The sequence below is a fragment of the Marmota marmota genome, unplaced genomic scaffold (genome assembly GCF_001458135.2).
Source record: "Marmota marmota marmota unplaced genomic scaffold, marMar, whole genome shotgun sequence".
Classification (NCBI taxonomy): Eukaryota; Metazoa; Chordata; class Mammalia; order Rodentia; family Sciuridae; genus Marmota; species Marmota marmota.
The window spans coordinates 24469119-24496211 of NW_026000249.1; the positions used below are offsets into that span (position 1 = coordinate 24469119).

Here is a 27093-nt window from a genome sequence, read left to right on the forward strand (position 1 = left end):
CCTGCTCATCTCTCAAACACCCCTATCTTTTTGGTTCTGTTCTGGATAGCCTTGACTAATATAGTACCCATTCCACAGATGGATAGACTGTTGAGATAGTTTGCCAAATAGATCGTAAGATAATGGTGGTCAAGTTGTGATTGGGGTTTGAACCCTGGTCTTCTAATCTCAGGTAATTCTGATGTTCATTGTATTTACAGAGAGCCACAAAAAATAATCTCCTTACTTGTAGATACTGTTTCTCTTCTCTGTGAGTTCAGTGTGAGTTAAAGCATTGGAAAAACCCAGATAAAAATGATTGTGAGCTACCTAGAAGAGGAAATAGTTTTTATTTTTAAAACTTTGGGATTTTTTATTTAGGGTGGGGGGAGTTACATTTAAATGTCACAAAAGTACCTTCCTGAAATTGAAGGAACAGTTCATACAAATGTGAGCAGAATTTTCCTTCATAATCTCACATCAGTATAAATGTGGTGACCTTATTCTGTGCACATTGATGGTTATAAGGAAATGAACTGGTATCTGCAAAATAAATAAGCACAGGTTCAGAACATGTAGGTAAGTTTACCCTTAACTTTTCACAGGTATTTGGAATCAGAACTTACCTAGAGCTCTTCTACTACTCCCTTTAGCTCATTGCTCTGAATGCTTCCCAGATACATCATTTGTTTTTCTTTTTTTGTACTGGTGATGAACCCAGAGTCTCTCAACCACTGAACCTCATTCCTAACACTTTTTTTTTCTTTTTTGAGACAGGATCTCGCTAAGTTGCTTAGGGCCTTGCTAAGTTATTAAGGCTGTCCTGGAACTTGCAATCCTCCTGCCTCAGCCTCCCGAGCCACTGGGACTATAGGCATGCGCCACCATGCCCAGCTCAAATCTATCAATTTTAAGTGTTATTTTTTTTAATAAATAAAGTATTAGAATGGGATGTAATATAATAAAATGTAGTACAATAAAGATGGCACAGAACAGTATAGTGCAGTAAAATACCATCATGCAATTCAGTACAATATGTAATTCAATGACATTCAGTGTCACACAATGCCATACAAATACAACATAATGCAGTACAATGGAAAGTAATATACTTCTGGAGAAGATTTTCAGAAAACAGAAATACTGTGAATGCTACTAGTATGGGTCCCTTACTTCATAGATGAGGAAAGTGAAGCCCAAAGAGGTTATTAACTTACCTCAGTAAAAGAATCTAACATAACAGTTTTTGAAATTTTTGAATCATGACAATGATAATGTGAATATGCATATGATTTACTATAACTAAAGGACATCTTAAAACATGATGAGTTAGCTCAACACTGGAAGACAAACAGTATCAAAAGGAGAAGCTGAAAAGATGAGGGAGAAAAATGGAGAGAAAGAAAATGAATTTGATCCATGTATAAGATCCTGCTATGCAGGAACTTAGTGGTGGAGCAGGGTTCTAGTTTCAGGGTGAAGGGCATGGCTTTGGACAACAATAGTGGCAGAATTGCCTGCTTTTTCTAAGAACCATCAGGAACCTAGATGTAAACATCATTGTCTCATTACTTGGTGCAAACCCGTTTCTGGCTTTCCTTGAGCTGAATTGCTAGCACCCTTTCTCATGCTCCCAAGAAACCTGAAATTTCACATACCTGACTTTCTCCTCAGTCTAAATTCTTATGATACTGAAAATGTACCCTTGAAAATTTTAATGCATTCTTTAGACAATTCTGTTTTCAAACCTATGAATGTTTGGACAATTAGAATAAAAGTTTATTTCTTAAGTGTGTTTCAGTGGAAAACTTAGTGAGTTACTGGGACAGACATAGGACCAGGAGATTTGATAAGATAGTCTCATGGCCATGCAGGATAGGGATTCCTTTATTGCTCACAAATTGTGATGAGAGTGACTTCTTATTCTGCCCTCAGCTCTCTTGACAAAGAATCCACTAAAAAGAATTTAACAATTATGTCTATTCTTGATTCTTAAATTTGTATGTTAAATATAGTATTCTAAAGTCTATATTAAGAAGCACTGTTTTTTTTCCCTTAAGTTTTTGTTTTGTTTTGTTTTCAGATGATAATTTTAGCAATTTAAGAATCTGGTATCACCTTGAGATCCATAGCTCTCCTGGACCACCTCTAAGCACCATTGAAATGCAGTGTATTGCTCTGGTAAGAACCCATCAAATGTTCATAAATTCTGTCATTTAGCAAACAGAGCTTTTGTTGTATATTAAATTTTTGTTGTATATTAAATTTCTAGCCCCTAAAAACATCTTTATCAAATGAGTATATTGAGGTGAATCATTTAATCATAGCAATTATAAAAAAAATAAATCCAGTACGATGCACCTTAAATGTTTTTGGAAAACATCTTTTAGTTATATGACATCTTATAATGACCACTCTAATTAACATTCTACCTACATATGTCAAGAGTTACCAGAACAAACTTAACCTTAGCCTACATGCTTGTTCTCACATATATGGTAAAAGCAGATTGTGCTTTCTACACTCCTTTATTATTGATTATTCCTGGTTTCTACAGTAGGCTTTTCACTGAAATATTTGGAGCAACTGGCATAGATTTGGTGTAACTGTGACTGAGAATAGATTTTTCTAACATGAATTATTACTAAATCTGTGCCCAAATTTATTTAGTAGAGTCAAATATCAAATACATAAAAATACTTTAAAATATTTTAAATGAATATGTTGATCATTTGCCCACCTGATTTCTGGATAAAATGAATAGTATCTCAGAAAAGAGGACATTCACGTCCTCATTCACTATAAGTTTAAAATGGGAATAGAGATGAGTTGAATATATAACACAAACTAACAGAGGTAATTCTAAAACTACTTATAAGTATCTGGATTTTAAATAAATCGTAAGGACAAAGTTAACTGATATTGATAATGTTTTAATTAGATGTAATTGCCTTATTGTTTATATTTGAACATTTGATCATGATGAAATAAATATTATTTTTACTTTCAAATATGCAGATAGATTTATTCATAGAATTGACTTTGGCTCCAATATATAGAAAATAAAGAAATGTTTAAAATACTCTTAAGTCTATATATTGAGCATTTGCCCACCAGATTTCTGGGTAAATCTCCACTGAGGCATAGAAAAATGAATGGTTAAAATATTGAAATGCACTCAATTAAGGCTTGCAAAAGTATTATCTTCTAAGTAGAAAATAATTTAATATGATGATGGTAGGATCATTTTACTCAATGAAATGCCCTATTTCTTTGACCTATTTCTGTAGCATAAAATCTTTCTTAAAGTATATTTTTAAATGACATGAATTTAGCTACACAGCCTCTTGCTATGGAAAGTGATTACTAAATTAAAATGCATCTCTTTATCAGAACATAAATGAAAAAAATTTAAATGGGCCCTGAAGAAATTGGAAACATGAGATAGTACCTCAGAAGAGAGGATATTGACTTCCTTATTGACTATGTGTTTAAAATAGGGATAGAGATGACTTGAAATGTATAAGATAAACTAGCAAACAGATGTAATTCTAATAATCACTTATACATATCTGTTACATCTTCTCATTAAATGAAGCATGATGTGTTCTTCTCTCCAAAAGGGTTACTAGCCCTTTGAGAAAATACTTATAGAAATTGAGGTTTAGTTAGCCAATCCCAAAAAACCAAATGCTGAATGTTTTCTTTGATATAAGGAGGCTGATTCATAGTGGAATAGAGAGCGGGAGCATGGGAGGAATGGATGAACTCTAGATAGGGCAGAGGGGTTGGTGGGGAAGGGAGGGGGCATGGGGTTATTAATGATGGTGGAATGTGATAATCATTATTATACAAAGTACAGGTATAAAAACATGAATTGGTGTGAATATACTGTGTATACAACCAAAGATATGAAAAATTGTGTTCTATATGTGTAATAAGAATTGTAATGCATTCTGCTGTCATATATAAATTAAAAATTAAAAAAATAAATTGATGTTTCTATAACTTTCAACTTTGAATGATGAAGATTGCCATGCAGGTTGAGAAATGTACAAACCACGGGGTACTTCATGTGTCTATGTAAGAAGACTGAGCAAAAAGTGAAAAGAAGCCACCACTTGTCTCTTTTAATGAGACATTTCCAATATGTTTTCTTTTTTGCAATTAAAATTTGCATTACCCTTTCATGAATATATTACTTTCATAAGTGATGTAGCTACTAGATTACTCTCTTTGTGACTATGTAGTCATGTTTGCTGTTTTAATTAAATGTTCACTTTCAACTGAGGTTGGTGGGAATGGGGGAAGTCTCTCAACTAACTCTACTCACCTAGGATCCCAATGAAAGTGATGTGTTGCTAAGTCATTAAGTTTTCCTTTCTAATCACAGAAACTTACTCCCTCCTTAACTTTCAGATGTGAAGATTTATTTGATAGAGATGATATATTTTCTTTTAAGTAATGCCATCAAATAAAATCTTTGTGCATTTCTTGAAAAATATATTTTCTTAGTACTTTTACAAGTACACTAAAATTTAACCCAATTTGGACTAAATATGAAAAATGTATAGATACAAGCATGGAAGATTATTTTAAGTAAATATTGTATACATCCATATTCCAAAAAATTCTGCAAAGATTCAAATTTGTATAAACTCTTACCTCTGTTATGCTGCTTATACTCTTATTTATCAATTTTAAAACATTGGTTGGCTCACAAAAGATATAATGCTTTTTTCCTAAAGTTATAGAGCTAATATATGGCTTTAATAACTGCTTAAACTGATAGAGTATTTCCTGAATTATTTACTTATTAATGAATTCTTAATTGGCCTTGCATAATGTCTATGGATTTAAAAAACAGCAGTAATTATCCACTTTTATTTAAACTGACAATGGAGTCAAGGACATGACCTAGAATTAAACTATCTGCACTTCACTGAAGTATCTCACAGAGGGGCCAGGGGGTGTTCTGCTCTCCAAATCAAGTCTTGCAAAGGAGAAGGATGCTTTTAATCAATTTCTCTCTTTCTCTCCCATTCCTCCTTCTCTCCCTCCTCTCCTCACACCCTTCCATCCTCTCTTTTTCCCTCCTTCCTTCCTATCTTGCCCATTCTTTTTAGTTTTGTATCAAAGTTACCTGTGCTGGCCAAACCCTGTGCTCTGAAGACTGATTTCTTTACTAATTTGGATACACTAATTTTTCTTCCAGCAATAACTGAATAAAATTTCAACACAGAGAGCTCTTCAAGAGATTTTTTTCTGCTTTACAGCAAGAATGTTGGCCTGTATTTATAGACTATCTACATGGCCACAATGAATCATTTTTATACTCCTTCTTTATAATTACTTATATTGCTATTCTGATTAGATACTATGTTAACCAGGGTGACTTGCACATGACACTGGACTAGGAATTCAACTGCTAACTCTTCCAAAGGCAGTGAGATCCACCATCAGACTTTGTCTCTACTCTCCAGTAAACTCAGTCAGATTCAGCTCCTTTTCAGTTATGACAAGGGTTTTTGCTTCCTTCTTCCTATGGTTACAGTAGGCTCAAGAGGGAACTAGCAGGGACACCATCACTCCAATATCCAAGATGGAGGGCACTTGGTCCTTACCGTCATGTCTTAACATCAACAATATAAGTTTTACTTACTAGTCATTGAATCTCAAGGATTTTTTTTTCCCATCAAATTTCTTGTTATCCCAAAGATGATCAGAAGAGCATCCCCAAAGCTTCCCAGAAGCCACTGAAAATGTCTCTGAAAGAGCTGGAATGGGTTGTGTCTTCAGGAGGTAGTTTAAGTCTTGAGTAAACTTGTGTATTCTGTCTTTCCCACTAACTGGAAAAAATTTAATTTCCTCTTTATTGATTATAAACCTGGCTAGGCATGCATCCTTCAAAAATGATGGTTTATCTCATAACATTAGAATCAATATATAATAAAATTTAAAGTGTATCAACAAAAGTTTATTTTAGAAAACAAAAGAGGAAATTTCCTCCCCTTGCATTCAGGCTGTAGCAACCCTGTTCATTGTACAATGAGTTTAGAAGGTTTTAGCATTAGGCATTACGTGGAGAGGGAGGGGGTTTGGGGATTGACCTGTGTTAATACGACAAACCATTATACTGTTATTCTTTATGAGGAAAACCTAACACTAGCTTGTAAGGTAAACTACTGAATCGATGATTTTGTTGACAAGTACTAATTTTACATAATCAATAAAGAAGGCTTTTCAAAGACTGGAAATTTTGAAAGGGGAAGTTATGACTATTGTGAGATATCTCTATATCTCTGGGTAAAAAGTTTTCAGAGGATGGAAAGGGAGAGTTCACATAAGAAGATCACCACTTCCAATACCTTTTCATATAAGTGTTCAAGTCAGGAGTACATTAATTAGTTAAAATCAACATCACAACTCTTTGAAACACCATATTTTCAATACAAATTCAGAAAAACATTCCAAAGTTAAAGGTGAATAATTTTTGGATACTCTGTCGCCATAAACAATTCCTGCCTCTGCCTTCTTCCATAAATTCAGCAGAGGAAGTGACTAAATATAACACTGGATTTATTTATGCAAATACAAATGCTTGAAGAAAGAAGGAAGGAAAGAAGGAAGGAAATAAAAAGAAGGAAGGAAGGGAAAAAATTGAAAATACCCACTCATTGTATTTAGAATTACTGCACACTGGTTCTTTAAAGCATTTGAACTGTACCTGAGCACTGTTTTCTTAACTTGTGACAAATACTATTCCAAATGGCCTTCATGCACCTGCATGCATGCACACACACACACATACATACACACACATAAACACATAAATATACAAACACACACACACAGACTCTTTTCTTAAATAGTTAACTAGGAATACACTTCCTAGGGCTCTGTCCCCTGAAATTACATATATTACTATTCATTGCAGCTTCTAATGTTTTTTTCCCTGAGGATATAGGATATATCTGAATACAAATGAATAAACCCAAAGATTCTTCTAGTGGTTTCTGACTTTTTCATAGTCACATCCTCAGTGTACATTTACTCTAACTGATATTAACAGCTAACCTTGATAACACTTTTATATTCTTCATGCTACAGGTCAGTGGTGGTTTGGGGGAAAGGGGGTAAGACATGAGGCATGATTTTCTGCATAAAGTAATGTGCAGATGGGAGTAGCAGAGGAATGACAATGAAATTTCTATTTTACAGCTGCTTCCCTGATTCCTGAATTCTGAACTACTACTACAACTAACTTTTCAATTTAGGAAAATTATTGAGACAGATTATAGTTATCACTTCCTCTGAATTACATGATACTTTCAAAATGCCCTTTAGTTCAGCTTGTTTATTGACTTGGTAATGTTTTCAAATTGGATAAAATTAAAATTGAAGATTTCCTCAATAATATACTTTCCTTAAATTAATATTATTGTGTGTTTTATACCTCAGAAATAATCCTTTTATAATGAACTCATGATTATCTTCTGAGAGAGGATATAGTGAAAAATATTTCCTGCTGGTACATTTTGAATTGACAGTGACTCAATTAAGCTTTTATGGCCCAAAACATAATCTTTATTTACTTGAACCCAGCAGGAAGTGATGAAGTTTTCAGTGCAAACACTCAGTGAATTAAATTTTTCTTCTTGGAGAAGGTATGAACTGGCAACCAAGTGACAAAGTTAACCAAGTGATAAAATAATAAGGTGATAAAGTAAGAAGGCAACCTGAATTAATTTGAGATTTTCAAATTCCCCAAGTCATGTTTAAACATGATGATTTATTATTTTGTTAAAAGTTGTGATTATCCAGAACATCAGACATATTAATAATTGATTTATATACAAATACAAAATCTTTTTATAAGTTACACATTTTGTTTTTTAATGAATATTTATTAAGTGTCTCTATTTTTGGCACTGTTTAGATGCTCAGGAGTAGTAATGAACAATACAAGCAAGGTCCCCATTTATGGGAGTTAGAAAACATTCTAATGGAGTTAGAAAATAAACAAAATAACCAAAATGAGATATTTCATAGGAAGTTTTTCTGTCATTTGGATTTTCAAATAAAGTCACTAACCTGAGAATCATATGTAATTCTTTTTCCATGTTCTGAAAAGCATGGCTACAATTTATCTAAGAGTCATTAGGGAACATTAGAGTATTTCTAGCTGATATAACAAATAAACCCCAGGTTTTCAATAGTTTGATGTAATAAAAGATTTAATAATTTAAGAATCATATATATATATTCCTGATTGGTTGGTAGCATCCTCCATGTTGTGATTCAGGGAGCCAAGCTTCTTCCATCTTGTGATTCCTTCATTCTTTAGGGATTCAGAGATTCCTACATATAGTTGGAGGAAGAAAACTAAGAGAAGAGAATTTCCACTAGGTTTTTAATTGTCTTGGTCTATAGGTGACACTTCACTTCCGTTCACATACCATTGAAGAAAAGTAGTAACACAGGTATAGCATAGTGCAAGAGTGTTTGGGACATCTAATCTCTGGTTGGACAGTTGCTGCCCAGTGTTATCTTCATTCTGTGAAGGGGGAGCACAGAAATTTAGTGGAAAGATGATGTTTCTGGCATATCAAGGGAAGTGAGAAATCTTTTAGACTATTACCCATTTCTGGAAAATATATGTGATGGTCAGAACACAACAGTGGGAGTATTTTTCAGAAAGAAGATACTAAAAATTTAATGTTGCCTGACTTTTTGGAGATTTCCTGTAAACAGAAAGGACCACAAAGGGAAGAACAATTGTTAGAATAAAAGGAAAATGCACTTCCACTCCCATAAGATAAGACCTCATGGATCAAAGTTTATTTGAATCAATGGAAGGTGGCTGGGCCTGGGCTTGTGTGAAAGGACCTAGCCTAATGATACATTCTATTAGTGTGGGAAACCCCAGGAGAAAGAGTCCACAGAGTAATTCAAAATGAAAGAGAAGAGGAACCTACCAAGTCAATTGGAGAAGATCAACCAGCAAAAATGAATGGCATCTGTTCTTTTGCCTCTCATCCAATATACATCCTGTAATGTGAAGCAGCCATATTAGAATGATGATTGCAGGAGAGAAAGTGAGAATAAAAGGCTTGAAAATAGCAGGTCATATATACCTTCTCCCCACAAATGATCTGAAAAATTACTAGATAGTCTTGAGGATTAGAATGGTGTGCCAGAGAAGAAAGATCAGGAAAAGCATTCAATAGGGTAAGAGATGAAAGTAATGATTGAATTTGGGTTTTTAAAAATACCTCAAAATGAAACCTTTTCACACTAGCAAACATCCCTGAGAAAACAACAGGGGGTGAAGGAATCCAAAGATCCTTTGTTAACTTTGAGAGTAGTCATAGAAGAAACTTGTCAGGTTTCACACCACCATTCAGTGTACCCATTACTGTTACAAGAAATGAATGAGATAAATCTAGATGGTGATAATTCTATGAACAAAAATAGTCTGAGGTGACATTGAGGGTGGCTTGAAGACTAGGGCAGTGTACCTGGGAAGAGAGAATAGTAAATGCACAAATACAAAATGAGCTTGGTAGGAAGGGACCTAGCAGGGAGAAGAAAAGAGCCTTGTGAGACTGGATTTTGAACAAAAAATATGTGAGGAGATGACTTGTGATCAGGTTGTCCTTGGTGCCAAATCTCCTAGTGACTCAAAGAGCAAGATGAGAGATTTTAGTCCATATGCAGTTTAGCCACTAGAAGATACAGAAAGGGAAATAAACTGACATAAATTATGTTTCTAAACTTCTCAAAATGTTTCTTATATTGTAAGAAAATAATATATATGTAAATAAAATTTAAATGCTGAAAATATCTTACATTTGTTTTTAAATATACACATGCATTCATATTTCCTCAGAAAAGGTTTATAATGAAAAATTCAATATACCTGTTCACACATATTTTAAAATAGTATTTCATTATTATGTATTTGAATTTTTCATCATTCTAAATTCCAACATCTTGTGCATGTTCTTTCTGTTTTAAAATATTGATTTCTATTCCACAGGATTAAATATGCATATTTTAGTCATTTAATAAAGGAACTTGAGAAATGGAAACAATTTTTAAAACAGCAATTATGTTGGCTAAAATGTTCCTAAAGTACAAGCAAAAAAAAAATTTTGGATACCTTATAAAAGAACACTCTCTATTGAACCTAAAAGAACCCATGTGAAGATGAAAGACAGCTTTAGAAGTCCCCATGTACAGTCATTACTATTTTACTTGAGTTTCAAAACAAATCAGTCAAAACTGAAATATGGTTTTTAATTCCAAACATAAATTAACCTTAGAAGCTACTCATCAAAGTAGAGGAATATGCCATTGGCAAGACAGATAATAGCGAAATATTTCAAATTTTTAAATAAAGTGTTCACATAAATTCACCTGACTCTGTACTTCTCATTGAGAAAGAGTTATTTATTATAAAATTGAATTGAGGATATGGCAAGCCACTTTAAACAACACTTAACCATTTTTTCAGATGCAATTATTTTTATGTTTTATTGTTTATTTATTTAGGATGATTATGCATTTATGAAATTATATAGATAACAAAGCAAAGTGTTCCAAAAATAAACATAAATTTTGTTCACCTCATAAAATAACAATGACAAATTTCCTTCCTTTAAGTTATCAATCACATCAAATATTTTAAAAATATCTAATTTTATAACATTAAGAAATATTTATAGTTAAAAAATTAATCTTGTCTAAGTTTTTTCACAATGGTTTGTCAGGTGGATATCTACAATACAAATTATTCATATCATACCACCTTTTTAAAGTGTCATTTATGTGATTTTTATCTGTTTCAGCTTGGAAGAAAATGATATTCGAACCTTATGAAAATTCAAAATATTATTATACTCAAGTTTAAAGCATTTTCAACCATTATTAGAAATATATTGGATTTATAGGAACTTAAAACTTTTGATTATAATGAAACATTTGTTTCTGATGCGTCTGTTGCTGTTTTTGAGACTCCAGAGAATTTAATTTCAGAGCTTCTCAAGAGATTGCAGTACCCACAGTTCTAAGCATTCAGTGATTACTGTCTGAAAGCTGCTCTCTAAAGGATTTTGAGGATGTTGTCTAGACCTACTGAATAAGAATGAAGTGGTCAGTTAGTGATATTTGTCGTGGATGTGGCAAGGATGCTAAGGAGAAATTATAATATAAGTGCCTCATAGTTGCCATTCCCTGTTCCTACTCTTTAGATCCAAACAACATTAGAATGTTATATCCTCTTTGTAACATGAGGGCTTGCTCCTGTTGGGTTGATGGGTTGTAGATAACAGAGAAAATCATAGCTTTGCAGTGGTTTTGCTTTATTTTCTGTTCAAGGCTTATATGTGATAAGACCTAGACAGTTCTATATCCCAGTATTTTATTCCTCCTTAGACCAGGGTCTAAATATCTAATGCATATAGGTCTCAAAATGTGAGTCTGTCAAATCTAGCCTTATTTTTTTAAGAATTAGAATGTAATAAAACAAAGTATCAGAGAGCATCACATATAGTAAGAACAGGGATTATTTTGTAAAACGTTTGTGATGTGTGTAGATACAAAGGATTGTACTGAAAATTGAATTATTCTGGGTTATGATTAAACAGGTTGAAAATCAGGGGCTTAGATTCTAGTATTTTTCCTTCTGTGAAAGATCTGTAGCATTTTTCCTGAACTAAAAATGATCTTCACTGAAAAATATCTGAGTAGCAGTCCAGGACAAATGTTTAGGCCAAAATGTTTCATTTTAGTTTTCTATCTTAAGCCCTAGGAAAAGTTTCTACCCAAATTTCCTTCCTTTAGGTTTTTGTGAGTTTGATCCTTGGAAACATCCTAGGAGTCTAAGTCTGATAATAGTTTTACAAAATATGTGAGGTTGCCTAGAAAATGAGTGAACTCTAACATAATCAAGTTACTGCCAAAGGAAACACTGAAAAATCAACCTCATAGTAGTAATAATACTGGTAGAAAAATATTTTAAATATAATTTTATAAATAGTTGTCTTACCATTTAGCCACATGGATCTCTTTGTACTGTTTGCTGTTAAAAATAATAATCCTACTGTTTACCAAGATTAATAAAGAAAGATGTACAAGAAATTAAAAATGAATAAGATATATTCAATTGTGGATCAAGAATAAAATATAACAAATGGACTCCTATAATAGTTTTCTTTACATTTGCTTTCATAGAACAATGACTATGCTGACACTTAAAGCTGATTGTTTTGCATTTCTAGGAGACTGTTTTCATTGAAATACCTATCTCTAATCCAAAAGAAAAAATTATCCACATAGATGTGAAATTAACAAATGATGCCCTTAGTGGACTCCAGGAACTCACACTGAATCCATTAGAGTGTGTTAACTATATTGTCTGGTATTCTCCAGCAACAACAGGCTATAAAGAAGAAAGGTATGACATGAATATGCCATTATTGTTTATTATTGACCCTTTGAAAATAAGCTTTTAAAATTCTTTCATTACATGCTTTACTATTCCTGATTAAAAGGTGCTAATTTGGAGTGAGCTTTTGTTTACTTCAGTGTGAAATTATTATTTATTGGTATATTAAGTTAAATAATTCCTAAATTTCTCCTTTGACCCTCTATTACACTTTTTAGTAACCAGATCATTCTGAGTGCAGCAACTGAACCAAATGAAACTTATTTCATGAGGACTAGGGACTAAACTTTCAATTTCCTTGAGGAAAATTACTCTTTATATTTTTTCACAATTAAGTGAAATTCATTCACTTGGAGAACAGAGATAAAGTTAAATTAATGTTGTTATACTATAGTGAAAATGTACACATACATACACAAATACTACTAGTATAATGATTATTGTTCTTATAGAATGATAATTGTGAAAAACTTTTGAATTATATATTCATATATGTAAACACACAAAAATATAATTATCTCAAAAATGTACTGAAACAATCAACTTTATTTGTTTCAATAGTAATATCCAGGTTACTTATTACAGTTTTCAACTTTGTAATTGACTTAGTATTTGTGTTTAATGTATTCCATTATTATATTCCATGAAATATATTCCATGAAGTATATTCCATGAAGTGCTTTTTTGAGGATAATTCATTTTGTGATTAATTCATTAACTTATCTTAATAAATAAAAATTGGATATATTTATGGTATACAATGCAATGATTTGAAATACGTATATACTGTTTAATGATTAAATCAAGTTGAATGACATGTGCCTTACCTCCTCACATGCTCATCATCTGAGAATACTTAAAATGTACTCTCTCTGCAGTTGTCAAGTATACAATATTGTTATTAACTATAGTCATCTTGTCATAAAATAGATGAACTTAGTCTTCTAGTCTAAGTGAAATATCGTTATCCTTTAACCAAATCCCCCCACCAACCATTCTGTCCTAGTCTCCTGCAACTACCATTCTACTCTCTGCTTGTGAGTTTGAGTTTTGCAGATTTACATATAAGTGAGATCATGTGGTATTTGTATTTCTGTGCCTGGCTTATTTCACTTAATATAATACAATCCAAGATAAATTATTGCTGCTTCTAGCACAATATCCTTTAATAGGAATTAAGTAATTGTTATTTTAATACGCAGATGAATAGATGAATATATTTGAGAAATTTTAAAGGATAAAGATTAGAATGTAAAACAGAAAAGAAGAACTTAGCATATTAGAAAAGATGTTATTTTAATAGATTCCCTTAAGAAATGTTGGCTCATCCCATCTCTGCCATGTGACTGTATAGGCTTTGTGAGCACAGAATGAATCTTGGATTTTTAAAATCAGTACATATTAAAAGGCACAACCTGGGCTAATGCTTATTGACTGCCTACCTTATTATTATCATTGCAGCATATATTTTACATAATAAACACATAAAATTCTCATAACAACTCTAAGAGGTAGAACTGATTCCTCCCATTTTATATATGATGAAATTGAAGCTCAAAAAGCAAATGACTTGTTTGAAGTTATACAAATTAAAAATGACGGAGCTGACATATCAGTTATACTTTTAGACTACCACAAGCTCTGTTTCCCCAGAGCTGAGCACATAATAAAGGAAGCTCTTAAAAAACACATGTCACTTGATAGCCTTCCCATGAAAGTACATTTGCATTCACTTCAACAAACTAAATTTGGTTCAGTGATGGTTAAAAAATGGACTTTAGCTCTTATTGATCCTGCACAACGTTGAAAATACTCATAAACATTTTCCACTAATTGAACAAACATCTATTAAATAGATATTAATGATATCATTATTTTTCTTGAATAATGACGTGATTTACTCACCAAATAGTAAAAAGTTTAAAAATATATTCACAATAACAGTAGAGTACATCACGGAGTACTTGTCAAATATTATGTTTGATACCAACTATTTCTACCAAATTGAGATATTTTATTTTTCTTGCCAAGCCTATTACACAATCTAAAACCACTGACAGGAATTTTTTCGTATCAATGCATTACAATTAAACATAATAGTGGAATTCATTATGCCATATTCAAATATTCACACAACATAATTTGATCAATCTTGTTCCCCCCACTTTCTCCTCCCTTCTCTCCTTCCTTTCCTGATCCCTTTCCTCTACTCTACTGATCTGCCTTCTATTATTGTTATTTTATTTTGGATACCAGGGATTGAACTCAGGGGCACTCGACCACTAAGCCACATCCCCAGCCCTATTTTATATTTTATTTAGAGACAGGGTCTCACTGATTGGCTTAGCACCTGATTTTTGCTGAGGCTTTGAACTTGAGATCCTCCTGCTGCTGGTATTACAGGCGGGTGTTATTTTAATTAGTGCATTATAATTATATAGATTTATGATTTATTGTGGTATATTCATACATAGACATAGCATAATTTGGTAGATGTCATTCACCATTACTTTCCCATATCCTCCCCTTGTCCCTTCCTCTCCATCCTCTTTCTCTACTCTATTGGTCTTCCTTCCATTTTACTAACAGTATTTTGTATATTTTTACCAGCATTATTTTCCAGCCTGAAATGGGGGAAGAGTTCTGGTATTTACTGAAATTAACTACTGAACTTCCAAAAACAAACACAATACCAGAAATACAATGTGACCTTGGAAAGTAAGTTCTCTTTAACAGAAAGATTATTTATATTAAAAAATTATATACAACATCACTGTTTTAATGCATTTAATCTTTTTTTAACAATACTTTTTTTAACAGACCTCAGGCATGTTAGGCAAGCACTTTACCTCTGAGCTACAACCCTAGCCTTAATATGTTAAAATAAGAACTAAATTTATTTCTAGTAGAAAACTTGTAAAAAAAAATCAGGGCTTAGTAAGTAAAGACTTTTGTTCAAAAGGATTATTGCAAAGGAGGGAAAGGGATGATTCCAATAGAAAGAATGCTTCAGAAATCTGAAAGGGCCACAAAATCAAATTGAAAAGAGATTGTACTCTTATAGAGTAAAGGAAGAGGAAAACAGATATAAACAGAATCTTTTGGAGGGAATGCTAGACAAACAAGGGGAAATGGTCAGTGGGGTCTAATAGGAAAAGTGTCTCACCACGATAAATTGATTCACACAGGCTGAGAGAGGAAGCGTGTTCGTGTGTGTGTGTGTGTGTGTGACACACACTTGCTTACACTTGGAAATAAGCAGAGTTCAAGGGCTTATAGGAAAGAGGGAAGCCTGATGAAAGTTTATTTAACTCAAAGCAGAGGATAGGCAATGGGCAACTGTGAACACTTGATCATTTGGTTAATAGCATGTTCCCTTGACATATGACCATTCATATTTATGTGATCAAGTTCCTATTACATGTCTGGCACCAAATTTGGTGCTGGTAAACAAGTCATGATAAACTTTTTAAAAGTATATACTCTAGTAGGCAAATCGGTGCCTTTTAGTTGATTTCTCTCCCACAGCACATCAAAAGTGTTGAATTCTTCCAGTACCAGATCTTGAATCAAAATATCACTATGAGTGATTCATTAAGGAAGTGATTTGAGAGAAATCAGTAGGAGAATAGAGAAAAAAGGATAAGAAAGGAGAAGAAGCTAAGTGTGAATGTAATTGCATGTATAGTCCCTGACTGCCTGATTCTGAAGAGAGACAGAGAGAGGGGAGAGAGAGAGAGAGAGATATCTGGACCCTAGTTCTAAAGACACAGTTTGCCATGCCTTGAAGCAAAGGAACTGGTTATTGTTGTTTGGGGCTTTTTTTGTAGTCTGATCCCTATTCTACTTTTTATTTAGTAGATAGTAATTATGTATATTTATGGGGTATAAATGTGATTTTTGTACACTGTAAAATGATCAAATAAGGCTAAATAGCATATCTACCACCTCAAATTGTGAGAACATTTAAAAATTTTTAGCTATTTTGAGATATACAATACATAACTGTATTGTATTGTGGACTTTTGAACTCCTAAACTAGTCACTACAAGCATTCTTTGGAATGACACATAAACTCCCAGGCATGTCTGCTTTCTGTAGTGTTGAGGGGGTTCCTGGATCCATGAAAAATCATCTAAAGGACTTAGATGAGAGATTAACAGCAAGCATGCAGGAAAATAGGATGAGGGCAGATAACTGGTAAAAATAATAATAATAATAATAATAATAATAATAATAATAATAATAATCTACTAGGGTAGCTGAGTGTGGGACACCAGCATGTCTGATTCAACAAGTTATTTACAAACTAAATCCTAGTTATATACATATTTCTAATTTTAAAATGTTAATATATAATAACCATATATAAATGTTATTAACAAATATAAAACAATTATGTGAAAATTCGACTCACTTTTCTCATTATTTTTTCATTCTAGTAAAAAGTGCTAGAATTTTTCTTTTAAAGTTCTCTAGTTATTTTTAAGCACATTTTTCTAAAATTTATTTTTTATGAAAGTCATACTTATCTATGATTAAAAGGCCAATAATCATAATACTAAAAGGTGTTTGATAATAACTATCTTTTAACCAGCTCATCCTGTATCCTTATCCTTTTTGGAAGTTTGTAAGATCTTTTCATCCGGTATCCTTACCTTAAAATTCTTAATGATATGTCTTGCCATGACTCTATTTTAGTATATTTTTCTAGATAACTAGAGACTGCTGGTTTTTAAATTTATTTATTTATTTGTTTTGTTTTTGGTACTGGGATCCTGGAGATTCAACCCAGGAGCACTCTATCACTAAGCTATATCCCCAGCCCTTTTTCTTTTTCTTTTTTGATACTGGGAATTGAACTCAGGAGCACTCAACCACTGAGCCACATCCCCAGCCTTATTTTGTATTTTATTTAGAGACAGGATCTCATTGAGTTGCTTAGTGCGTCACTAAGTTGATGAGGCTGGCTTTGAACTCAGAGATCCTCCTGCCTCAGGCTCTGGAGCTGTTGGGATTACAGGTGTGCGCCACTGCACCTGGCTATTATTTCTTATTTTAGACAGGTTCCCATTAAATTGGTGAGGTTGGCCTTGAACCTGAAATCCCCCTGCCTCAGTCTCCTGAATCACTGGGATTGTAGGATAAGCCACTGTGCCCAATTTGGAGATCTCTATTTTTTTTTGTCAATATTTTTTTGGTCGTCAATGGACCTTTATTTATATGCGGTGCTAACAATCAAACCCAGTGCCTCACACATGCTAAGCAAGTGCTCTACCACTGAGCTACAACCCAGTCATTGAAGATCTCTTAAAATAAGGAGATTTGTGAATTTCAGTTCTTAGAATTCTTGAATTATACCATCTCTATTTTCTCTTTACTTCCTATATCTCTGTTTTGATTTAGTATTTGGGGGCTGATTTTAAATGTTCCTTCTGTTTACCCTTTTCCCTAGTATTTGTATTCAGACAGATTAACTCAATTTTATTTTACAGTCCTTCTATTTAGTTTTTATGTCAGCTATCAATATCATTTTGTTGTTATTATATGGGAGACAGTTAGACATGTATAATAAGTAGGAAGTCATAAAAAGTTTGGAGTGCAGTGGAAACATTGTTTGGGGCTACACATTTAGTTGTTCCTGGGTTTGTTTTAAGTTAAAGAGAAGAGCAAGGTAAATAAAAGGACTATGTATTTGCACTTCTATGTCAGAGACAACCTTAATTATCATCCATAGTTGGCCTTATAGATTATTATTAATGAGTCTCAGAAAGATTGATAGTAGTCACTTAATAAATCATTAATTAAATTAATTAATGAAATTAATTCCATTTAGTTACGCAAGGAACTTTCACATATTAGAGGTATCTTTTGATTTATGAATTTTATAGTAAGTACATTTATCCTTGTGGATTCATGATATTTTATCATCACTTGGATTCTGTATAATGTGTTTTAATTTTTTAAATTTTTTTTTAGTTGTAGATGGACACAACAGCTTTATCTTGTTTATTAGTTTTTTTTAATGTGGTGCTGGGGATTGAACCCAATGCCTCACACATGCTAGGCAAGCACTCTACCACTGAGCCATAGCCACAGCCACAGCCTTGTTTTAATTTTTTATTATGAAATAGTTTAAGACTATAAAGAAGTTGAAAAACAACAGGGCAGAGTTCCCATGTATACTTTACCCTATAATTGGTTTTGAAGATGCTACTTCTTGTTTTATTTGATTTATTAAAATTATCATTTTTTTGTTTTACATTGTTCATATGTTGATTTTCCTCTTCCTATACTGTATTAACAAGTTTGAAATGATTTTGATGAAAAAAATTCTCATAGCTATGAAGAAATATAAAACTAAATAGTAACATTTTGAACACTTCAGAAATTGAATTTTGTCCCCTAAATAATATATGTATCAACAATCCTGAATATATACATGTACAATCTACAATTTTCCATCTCTAATTATTGGAAACCTTGCATGTAAGAAACTATTAGATTCACTTCAATTTAAAAAACTTACTGGATGAACAATGAATCAGCATTTATTTTTTATTAGTACATTTTAATTATACAGAATAATGACTTTGATTGTGGCATAGTCATATATGCGAATAGCATACTTCGATCATATCCACCCACCATTGCCCTTCACATCCCTCTCCTTTTTCTCTTCCTCTTCTCTAATAGTCTCCCTGCTACTTTCATGTCATTCAAATACGTCTTTAGTTTGTATTTTTCTCTTTAGCCCATGGTGATTGCAGTTTTTCTTGCATTTGATATGCTTGAAATGGAGATGATACAAAAAACATTTCAAATGTCAAGTTATAATAATAGTTTGCAATGAAATAGACTTTAATATCCATAAATCTTATGCTGTTTTTTCATTTGCTTCTTTAGTGAATATTTTAAAATATAGTTCACTTTATTTCATAATTACAACATGTGTTGGCAGACTGTCAATTGTAGTTTTATTTTTGCAAAGTGATTTCTTATTAAGAAAATATAAATAGGATTCTATTTAAGTTATAATTAGGAGTGTTTTAAGTACACATTTTGGACCAAATATATTTTGTTTTATTTTGAATTGAGACTCTGTGGCTACAGCTGGAACCCCTCTTGAACTTCAGACTCATGTCTCCATCTGTATGGTAGACATTTAATTAAATTTGCTACCATCTAAATTATCTCCCAGCAAAGCTTCCTGCTGTGTGTTTTCTCTCATTTAGTGTCCTCACCATGCAAGCAGACATCCAAGCCATGGCTTTAAAACTATCTTGACTGTACCCCCCATTAAAAAGTCTGCTTTAGTGTGCAACCCTAAACACACACACACATACATTTGAAATGGGAGCATCATGAACAATACCTACTCACATCATGAGTGGTAAACTGATATTATTTACTTCACTCATTTTTCTATTTTTGTTTCTATTTTGTGAGGAGAACTCCATATAAAATAAAGGTAACAATTTTAAAGTAAATAACTCAGTGCATTCAAACTGTTGGGCCATTAAAGTACATTTAAACTGTTGTTCAACAACACCTCTGTCAACTTTCAAAAACATTTTCATCACCCCAACAGGAAACTCCTTATCTATGAAGCAGTCACTGTAACTTGCCCCCTCCTCACAGATCCTGGAAAACACTAATTGGCTTTCTTTTTTTGGGGGGGGAGGGGGGGAGATGTGCACCAGGGATTGAACTCAGGGGCACTCAGCCACTGAGCCCCATCCCCAGCCCTATTTTGTATTTTATTTAGAGACAGTGTCTCACTGAGTTGCTTAGGGCCTCACCATTGCTGAGGCTGGCTTTGAACTTGTGATCCTCCTGCCTCAGCCTCCCGAGCCGCTGGGATTACAGGCATGCGCCACTGTGCCCAGCTAATTGGTTTTCTATATATTTTACATATTATGTAAAAACAAAATCGTATGTATATTACCTCTTGTGTCAATTTCCATTTTAGAACATTATGCTAATTGCTACTTACAGAATAAATCTAACAGTTCAGCAGTGGGCCATCCACATTCTCTATAGGTCCCTATACAGGGTCTCAGTGCTTCTTGTCACTTCTGTTTCCAAACACAGACTTTCACCATTTTGCGTTTCTCCTCCCTACCTAATATCTCAGAAAGCTTTTGCCTCCTCTCTGTTCCTACTGCTCAAGTCCTCATTGTCTCTCACCTGGATTATCATACTATAATTATAATTAGATTTGGTGTCTGCCCTCCTTTCCAACTGCAGTTTGATTTCTAACTAGTTGCCAAGAATTTTTTGGCATATATAATTAAGAATGCCATATTTCCACTTAAGAGACAACCAACCACTTCAGCTTACTTTATTGCCTTTAAATAGAAATGAAAGTGCCTTAGAATGCTATGTGAGGCCCTTCCTATTCTTTCGTCCTATCTATTGTTCAACCTCATTCCAGCCACTACTTGTAGATCCAATAGCAATACCATATTGTATTTGTTTTTTCCTCCCTGAGGCAGTAAACTGGCTATACCATGAGCATCATTCAGAACTGACTTTAAACCTCCTCACATTAAAATCACTTTGCATATTAATGAACTGAGACTGATGGGATACCTCTTAATTTTTACTTTGATTAACAGAAATAACTATGTCTCTCCCATTACAACTGAATGTGGCTCCACTATAAGAGACCTTTGTTTTCTGTGAATTATATTTGAAAATAAGCATAAACTATTGCTATATAGTCATCTAATTGGATATTTTTTTTCAAATTCTTTCTTCAATTTTTTTCATCTTGTATCAGGAAACTCAGTAGTGAAAGGTAAACGTCAAAGTGTTAATAGCAAGAATCTTTAAGAAAATATGTATTGCCCAGAACATTACCCTGAAAATTCTATTTGATTCCCTAGGGTTTGAATATCTGAGAGCCTATAAAAATGTAGCTAAGGAAATGTCCTTAATTTCTCAATTTTTGTTTTCTTATCACATGGAAACTATTTCAATTTCACTTTTACATGGCTATTGAGTTTTGTTGCTTAATCACTATTGAAAGCTTGCAAGACACAGATTATTTAAAAAATAATATATTGCCAGGCATGGTGGGCATACACTTATAATCCCAGTGACTCAGGAGGCTGAGGCAGTACCAAAAAATTGATATGCTAAATCACAAATATCTGAAAAATGTGCTTGCTGAAAATAAATATAAATGTAACTAGTGCCATATCATGTGAAGTAATTAATCTACCCCAGACTAAGATTTAAATGCTGATTATATTTGAATTAAATTTCATAGGTGTACATATAATTTTAATGAGCTGATAAATTGGATTTAGGAAATTATGAACAATTTCCCTTTAGCACTTTCAATTTTTTTATAGTAATTAGATGAGCCACTTGTCAATCAAGAAAATAGAAATAGGAAAATGGACTTTATTCATAATAGTATGTATATTTTTTGTAGTTTTGGGGATTGAATCCAAGACCTTATGCTTGCTAGACAAGAGCTCTACCACTGAGCTACATCCCCAGCCCACTAATATATTTCCAACATGATTTACTCATAGCCAAATCCAAGGCATATACCTGCAGCTCCAATATTTAAATAATGTAAGGGTGTCAGAATAAACATTTTTCAATTTCAACTAATCACAAGCTGCTTGAAACTGATCAGGGAAGAGAAAATAATTGAAATCATCCATATCTGAGTTGAAACATAAATAACTAAATGCTGTTAAAAACCCAAAAAGTTTTGCATCAAATGTATGCATCATATTGGATTGTGCATTGTATTTGTACTTTTTTTCTTACAGTAGCATGGAAAACTAGTTTGAGATTTCTTTCATATTTTTCTATGGGCCCACCCTATTCCATTATGACTTCAGTTGGGCTTAATAAATTACATGGATTCCAGATAACAAATAACATTACATTCTGAGGTCATGAGGGCACTGGGAATTAGGACTTCAAAAAATGTATTTTGAATGCTACATAAATTTACTAGACAGTTTGACTAATTTGGCATAGATAGCAGATGGACAGAATTTTATCTTTTTTGAGTAATATATTTTAATTTTTGATTGACAGTTGTTTGTTGCACAATCAAAGCATAACATTGTACCCCATAAATTTTATAATTTTTTATGTGCCAACATATTTTTGGGGAGGATATAATTCAACCTGTAATGGTCAATTTATGGAATTATTATTGAAGAAGTTTGTGAATACAGCAACTTCACTATTTTTGTATTTCCTCCCAGGTATGTCATACAGACTATTCCCTTATATAATCCTACACACGAAACTTTAGAACTTCAAGTAACAAACAGTAATCCTGAAAATTTTGTCCTGGAAATTGACAGAAGATCACCAGTAAGTACATTCAGAAAGTCATGAGACCTACTGCTACTAGAGCATTTTGTAATTCTGAGTTTAGGACACAATCATTTTAATTAATAAGTTTTAAAATTCTTTAAAAATTTTTAAAAATATAATTTTCTATTATATACATTGTCCCTTGAATTTTAAAAATCATTAAAACACTAATGTGTTAATATAAATTTTTAAGATTATATATGCTAAAATCATGCTCATTGTCACTGAATTCTAAATAAACTGATTTTATTTCTCACCATTTTAATAATCAAGTTTTGTAATAGTTTTTAAGTATCAGAATTTTAACTTAACAGTTACTATATATGTTCAGGCAAGAGACCACTTCTTTTCTAGCCCCTCTTGAGTTCCTGCCCCTTGCCCCACACATACCCTTCCAGATAGTGCTGACAGATCTGCTTGTTCCTCGTCCCCATTCCTGTATCTTTCCCATTTTCTCATTCCTGGGTCCTTGCAAAGATTAGGATCAAGTCAATGGGCCAAAATATTTTTCTTCTGCCTCCAAGTTACAAAACAAGTACCTAAAATTTAATATGACTTTCTGTGTTTCCAAAGCATAGGACACCAATTATTTATAGTGAATGTGAAACCACATACTTTCAGGTAAACCTCAAGATAATTACAAGCCAGATGTAGTGGTGCACAACTGTAATCCCTGCTTCTCTGGAGGCTGAGGCAGGCAGATGGCTTCAGCTATGGAGTTCAATGCCAGCCTGGGCAGCATAGTGACACCCTGTCTTGGGAAAAAAAAAAAAAAAAAAGAAGATAATTAGAGTAGTTTATTTTCATCACAAGACCTCACAGTAAATCATAGAGCTCTGTTAATATGTATGATATTTAAATAAAGGCTGTTATTATTTGCTGCTTAATGACTATTTAACAAATCTATAATTTTATTTCTTTATATATAAATGGCAGTCACTAGTTGCCAGGTAATAATATAATATTAAATTAGTTCTTCTATAATGTGTTAAATTAGAAATCACTAATTATTATACTGATAAAATTCATGGATACACTTTCATCTTAGAAAAAGTGTATTAATGCCATGCACATTGACACATGCTTGGAATTCCAGCTACTCAGGAGGTTGAGGCAGGAAGATTACAAGTTTGAGGCCAATCTCATCAACTTGACAGGACACTGGCTCAAGAGAAAAAAAATTTAAAAAGAGGACTGGAGATGTAATTCAGTGGTACTGTGCCCCCCTGGGTTAAATCCCCATTACCAAAATCGAAAGTATAGTAAAATGATCATACATGGTTGTATCTTTTAAAATTATATTTTCTATAAATTATAAAGAGCATGGGGTTTAAGATATTGTTTGCCTATAACTGGAATTCCTCATTACAAAGTGGTGTTTTTTATCTCTATTTTTAAAGAAGAGTCTAATATATATATAGTAGATGGACACAATACCTCTATTTATTTATTTATTTTTATGTGGTGCTGAGAATCAAACTCAGCATCTCACTCATGCTAGGCGAGTGCTCTACTGCTGAGGCACAACCCCAGCGCCAGAAGAGTCTAATCTTCAACCCAAGGAAAACCAAAAGCAATATATGCATGCCACCTGAATCACATAATTAAGAATAGGGCTGAGGTTGTGGCTCAGCAGTAGAGCACGTGCCTAGCATGTGCGAGGCCCTGGGTTCAATCCTCAGCACCACATAAAAATAAATAAATAAAATAAAGATATTATGTCCAACTAAAAAATAAATATTTAAAATTAAAAAAAGAATAGCTTATTTTCTTATCCTTTCCATTCATGACTTGCTAATTTATTCATTCTTTTACTGAATACTGACTATTCAAGTAAGCTAATATTAGGAAATAACTCAAAAAGTTATGTATGAGAAAACACTTATATAAAATAGGAGACACATTAACAAATAGAAATGATAAAAAATGGAAAATAATATAAAATTTATTTTAGAACTATATAAATAATATATGCATTTATATAATTATATGATATAAAAATGTATATATATATATATATATATATATATATAGTACTTTATTCATGCCTTTCATTACATAACGTGTGTGTTCACATAAGTAAATATTTTTAAATCTTGATTATTTTTCATAAACACTTCAATGATTAGGAAGTCAAATAATGATATGAAAAACTTGCTTCCTTCCAACTATATATAATCAAAAATTTCAAATGGATACAGAAGTTGAAATAATAATGCAGTGAACAATCTTGTACTTTCCATCTTGGTTCATAAATTATTAATGATTTGTCACATTTTTTTCTCTTTTTTTTTCTTTCTTACATATCTTGCTATTAAATTTGAAAGGAAATTGTAGATCACATGTCATTTCAACCTAAATACTTCAGAATGTTTCTTAAAAGCATATTATTCTCCTAAATTATCTCATATTCATGAGAATTCAAGTTTACTCAACTGTCACAAAATTTTGCTTCCCTCTTGAACTAGGACTCAGTACTCACATATTGGTATTAGTTATCATGATGATGCTTGTAATGAAATGATCTTAAATTTCAAAATGGTCCTACATTTAGCATATCAAATATACCACATTACATGAAACCACAGGTTTACTGTAGCTCATTTCTACCAATGGTATTTAGCCTTCTGTCTTTGAAACCATGGGAAATAATACATTCTTCAATGAATTTCAGTGAGGTTTAAGTGGAAACAAGGGTTTTTAATAGAATTGCTATTTGATGATATAAATTCCTTCATTTTTAAACACAAGCCTCTGTCATATGTTTATAGAAGAGGAATTTGAGGCTGGATAGGCTAAAAATTAAACCACATGGTTAGTAAAAATTAAACCATATGGCTAGAACTAGAATTAAAATCCAAGTTAATGTAGTATTGCATGATCATTTCAATAAGAAAAGATCTCTCTTCTCTATCTCAGTACACATTTGTCCATACAGATAAGTACATACACACATATATACATATCCTTATCTGTCAGTATTTATAGAGAGAACAAAATATTTAGTCATATTTGCTAAGTTAAAAGAATTTATGAATTTTTTCTTGTTTTTGCTAAGGATATTATTAAAACTATTTTACATCCCTGAAGTGTTTATTTTCTGATAACCCCAAAACATTGGAGATATTAGAGAACCAGTCTGAGAAAAAAAAAATATTTGCTAGAGATAAAACCATACATATTTATTCAGGAGGTGACTTCATAGTAGTAAATATAAAATTAAATCTGAATTTGCATTTTATGGTCATTATCAGAGTTTATCAAGCACAAAATGATGTGTTTTACAGGGATTTAATAATGCTACTAAATTGCAATCTTGTTTTTTCAAGGCCTTTGTGGAAAAATGTATTACTGAAAAATAATTGACTCACTTTTCAGACATGTGTCAGTCATTCTATTATTTTATATGTTGATATTAAATACTGTATTATTTGCAGAATAGCATTTAGATTACATAAGATACCCAAGGCTTCATTACATTGTGATGGAGTCATTTGGGTTTTTTTCCCTCTCTTTAAGGAGAGAATTCAAGCTCCTATCATACCAACCACAGGTCACACCCTGAGAGTGTATATTATAGTATGAAGAGGAAAACTTTATCATACATTTAAAAAACATATCTTCCCTCTATGCTTAGAAACAGTTTGTTTCTTTTGACATTACCAAGGCTACAGGTTAGGTTCCTGGTGGCTTGACATGTACCATGAGATGGCCAATAGGCCATGGACTCTTCAGTTAAATGCATATATCTATTATTAGGGAGGCAAACTTGTAAAATTTAATCCTGACTTACTTTGACACAGTGAATAACCCTGTAGTCATTGTTTGGGGATAGGACATGTCAGGAGATCCATGCAATAGTGTTCACCACAGGCTCTTTTATCAATATTCATAAACAGCCATACTGAGAACAGATAATGTACACAAGGCCACACATTCATCACTCAAACATAATATTTGTATTCAAGTAGCCACCTCAAACAAAAATGTTGATTTTTGTTTCTCTTTTACTTCTTTCTGAATCTACGCAGCTGATTATACTTCCTCACTCTACCACAGAGATATCTGTTTATTTTTATCCTTCTGCACTTGGAAGAGCTGGTCATGAAACTTGTATCAACTTCGGCTGCGCTCAGGTATGATAAGAGTATTTGTGGACTAAGTCAAGTTAATGAAATTTCAAAATTCATAAATAAATTCAAGTCATTCAGTTGACATCATTCACAAGTAAAATGAGTTCATTGTAAATCATTAATGAACTTTTGAAAATACAGTATATAATATCCATGTGCAAGCACCTAAATAAG

The 27093-nt window shown here is 32.6% G+C and overlaps 1 protein-coding gene across 1 annotated transcript in view; it reads left to right on the forward strand.

The window, feature by feature from the left end:
• Positions 1-27093, forward strand: part of Cfap47 (cilia and flagella associated protein 47) — a 424564-nt gene that overhangs the window by 290309 nt on the left and 107162 nt on the right. The window contains exons 50-54 of the mRNA XM_048796386.1: positions 2063-2160; positions 12264-12439; positions 15041-15148; positions 22672-22783; positions 26818-26922. Coding sequence (XP_048652343.1) covers positions 2063-2160; positions 12264-12439; positions 15041-15148; positions 22672-22783; positions 26818-26922 — 599 coding nt within the window. The remainder of the gene's footprint in view (positions 1-2062; positions 2161-12263; positions 12440-15040; positions 15149-22671; positions 22784-26817; positions 26923-27093) is intronic.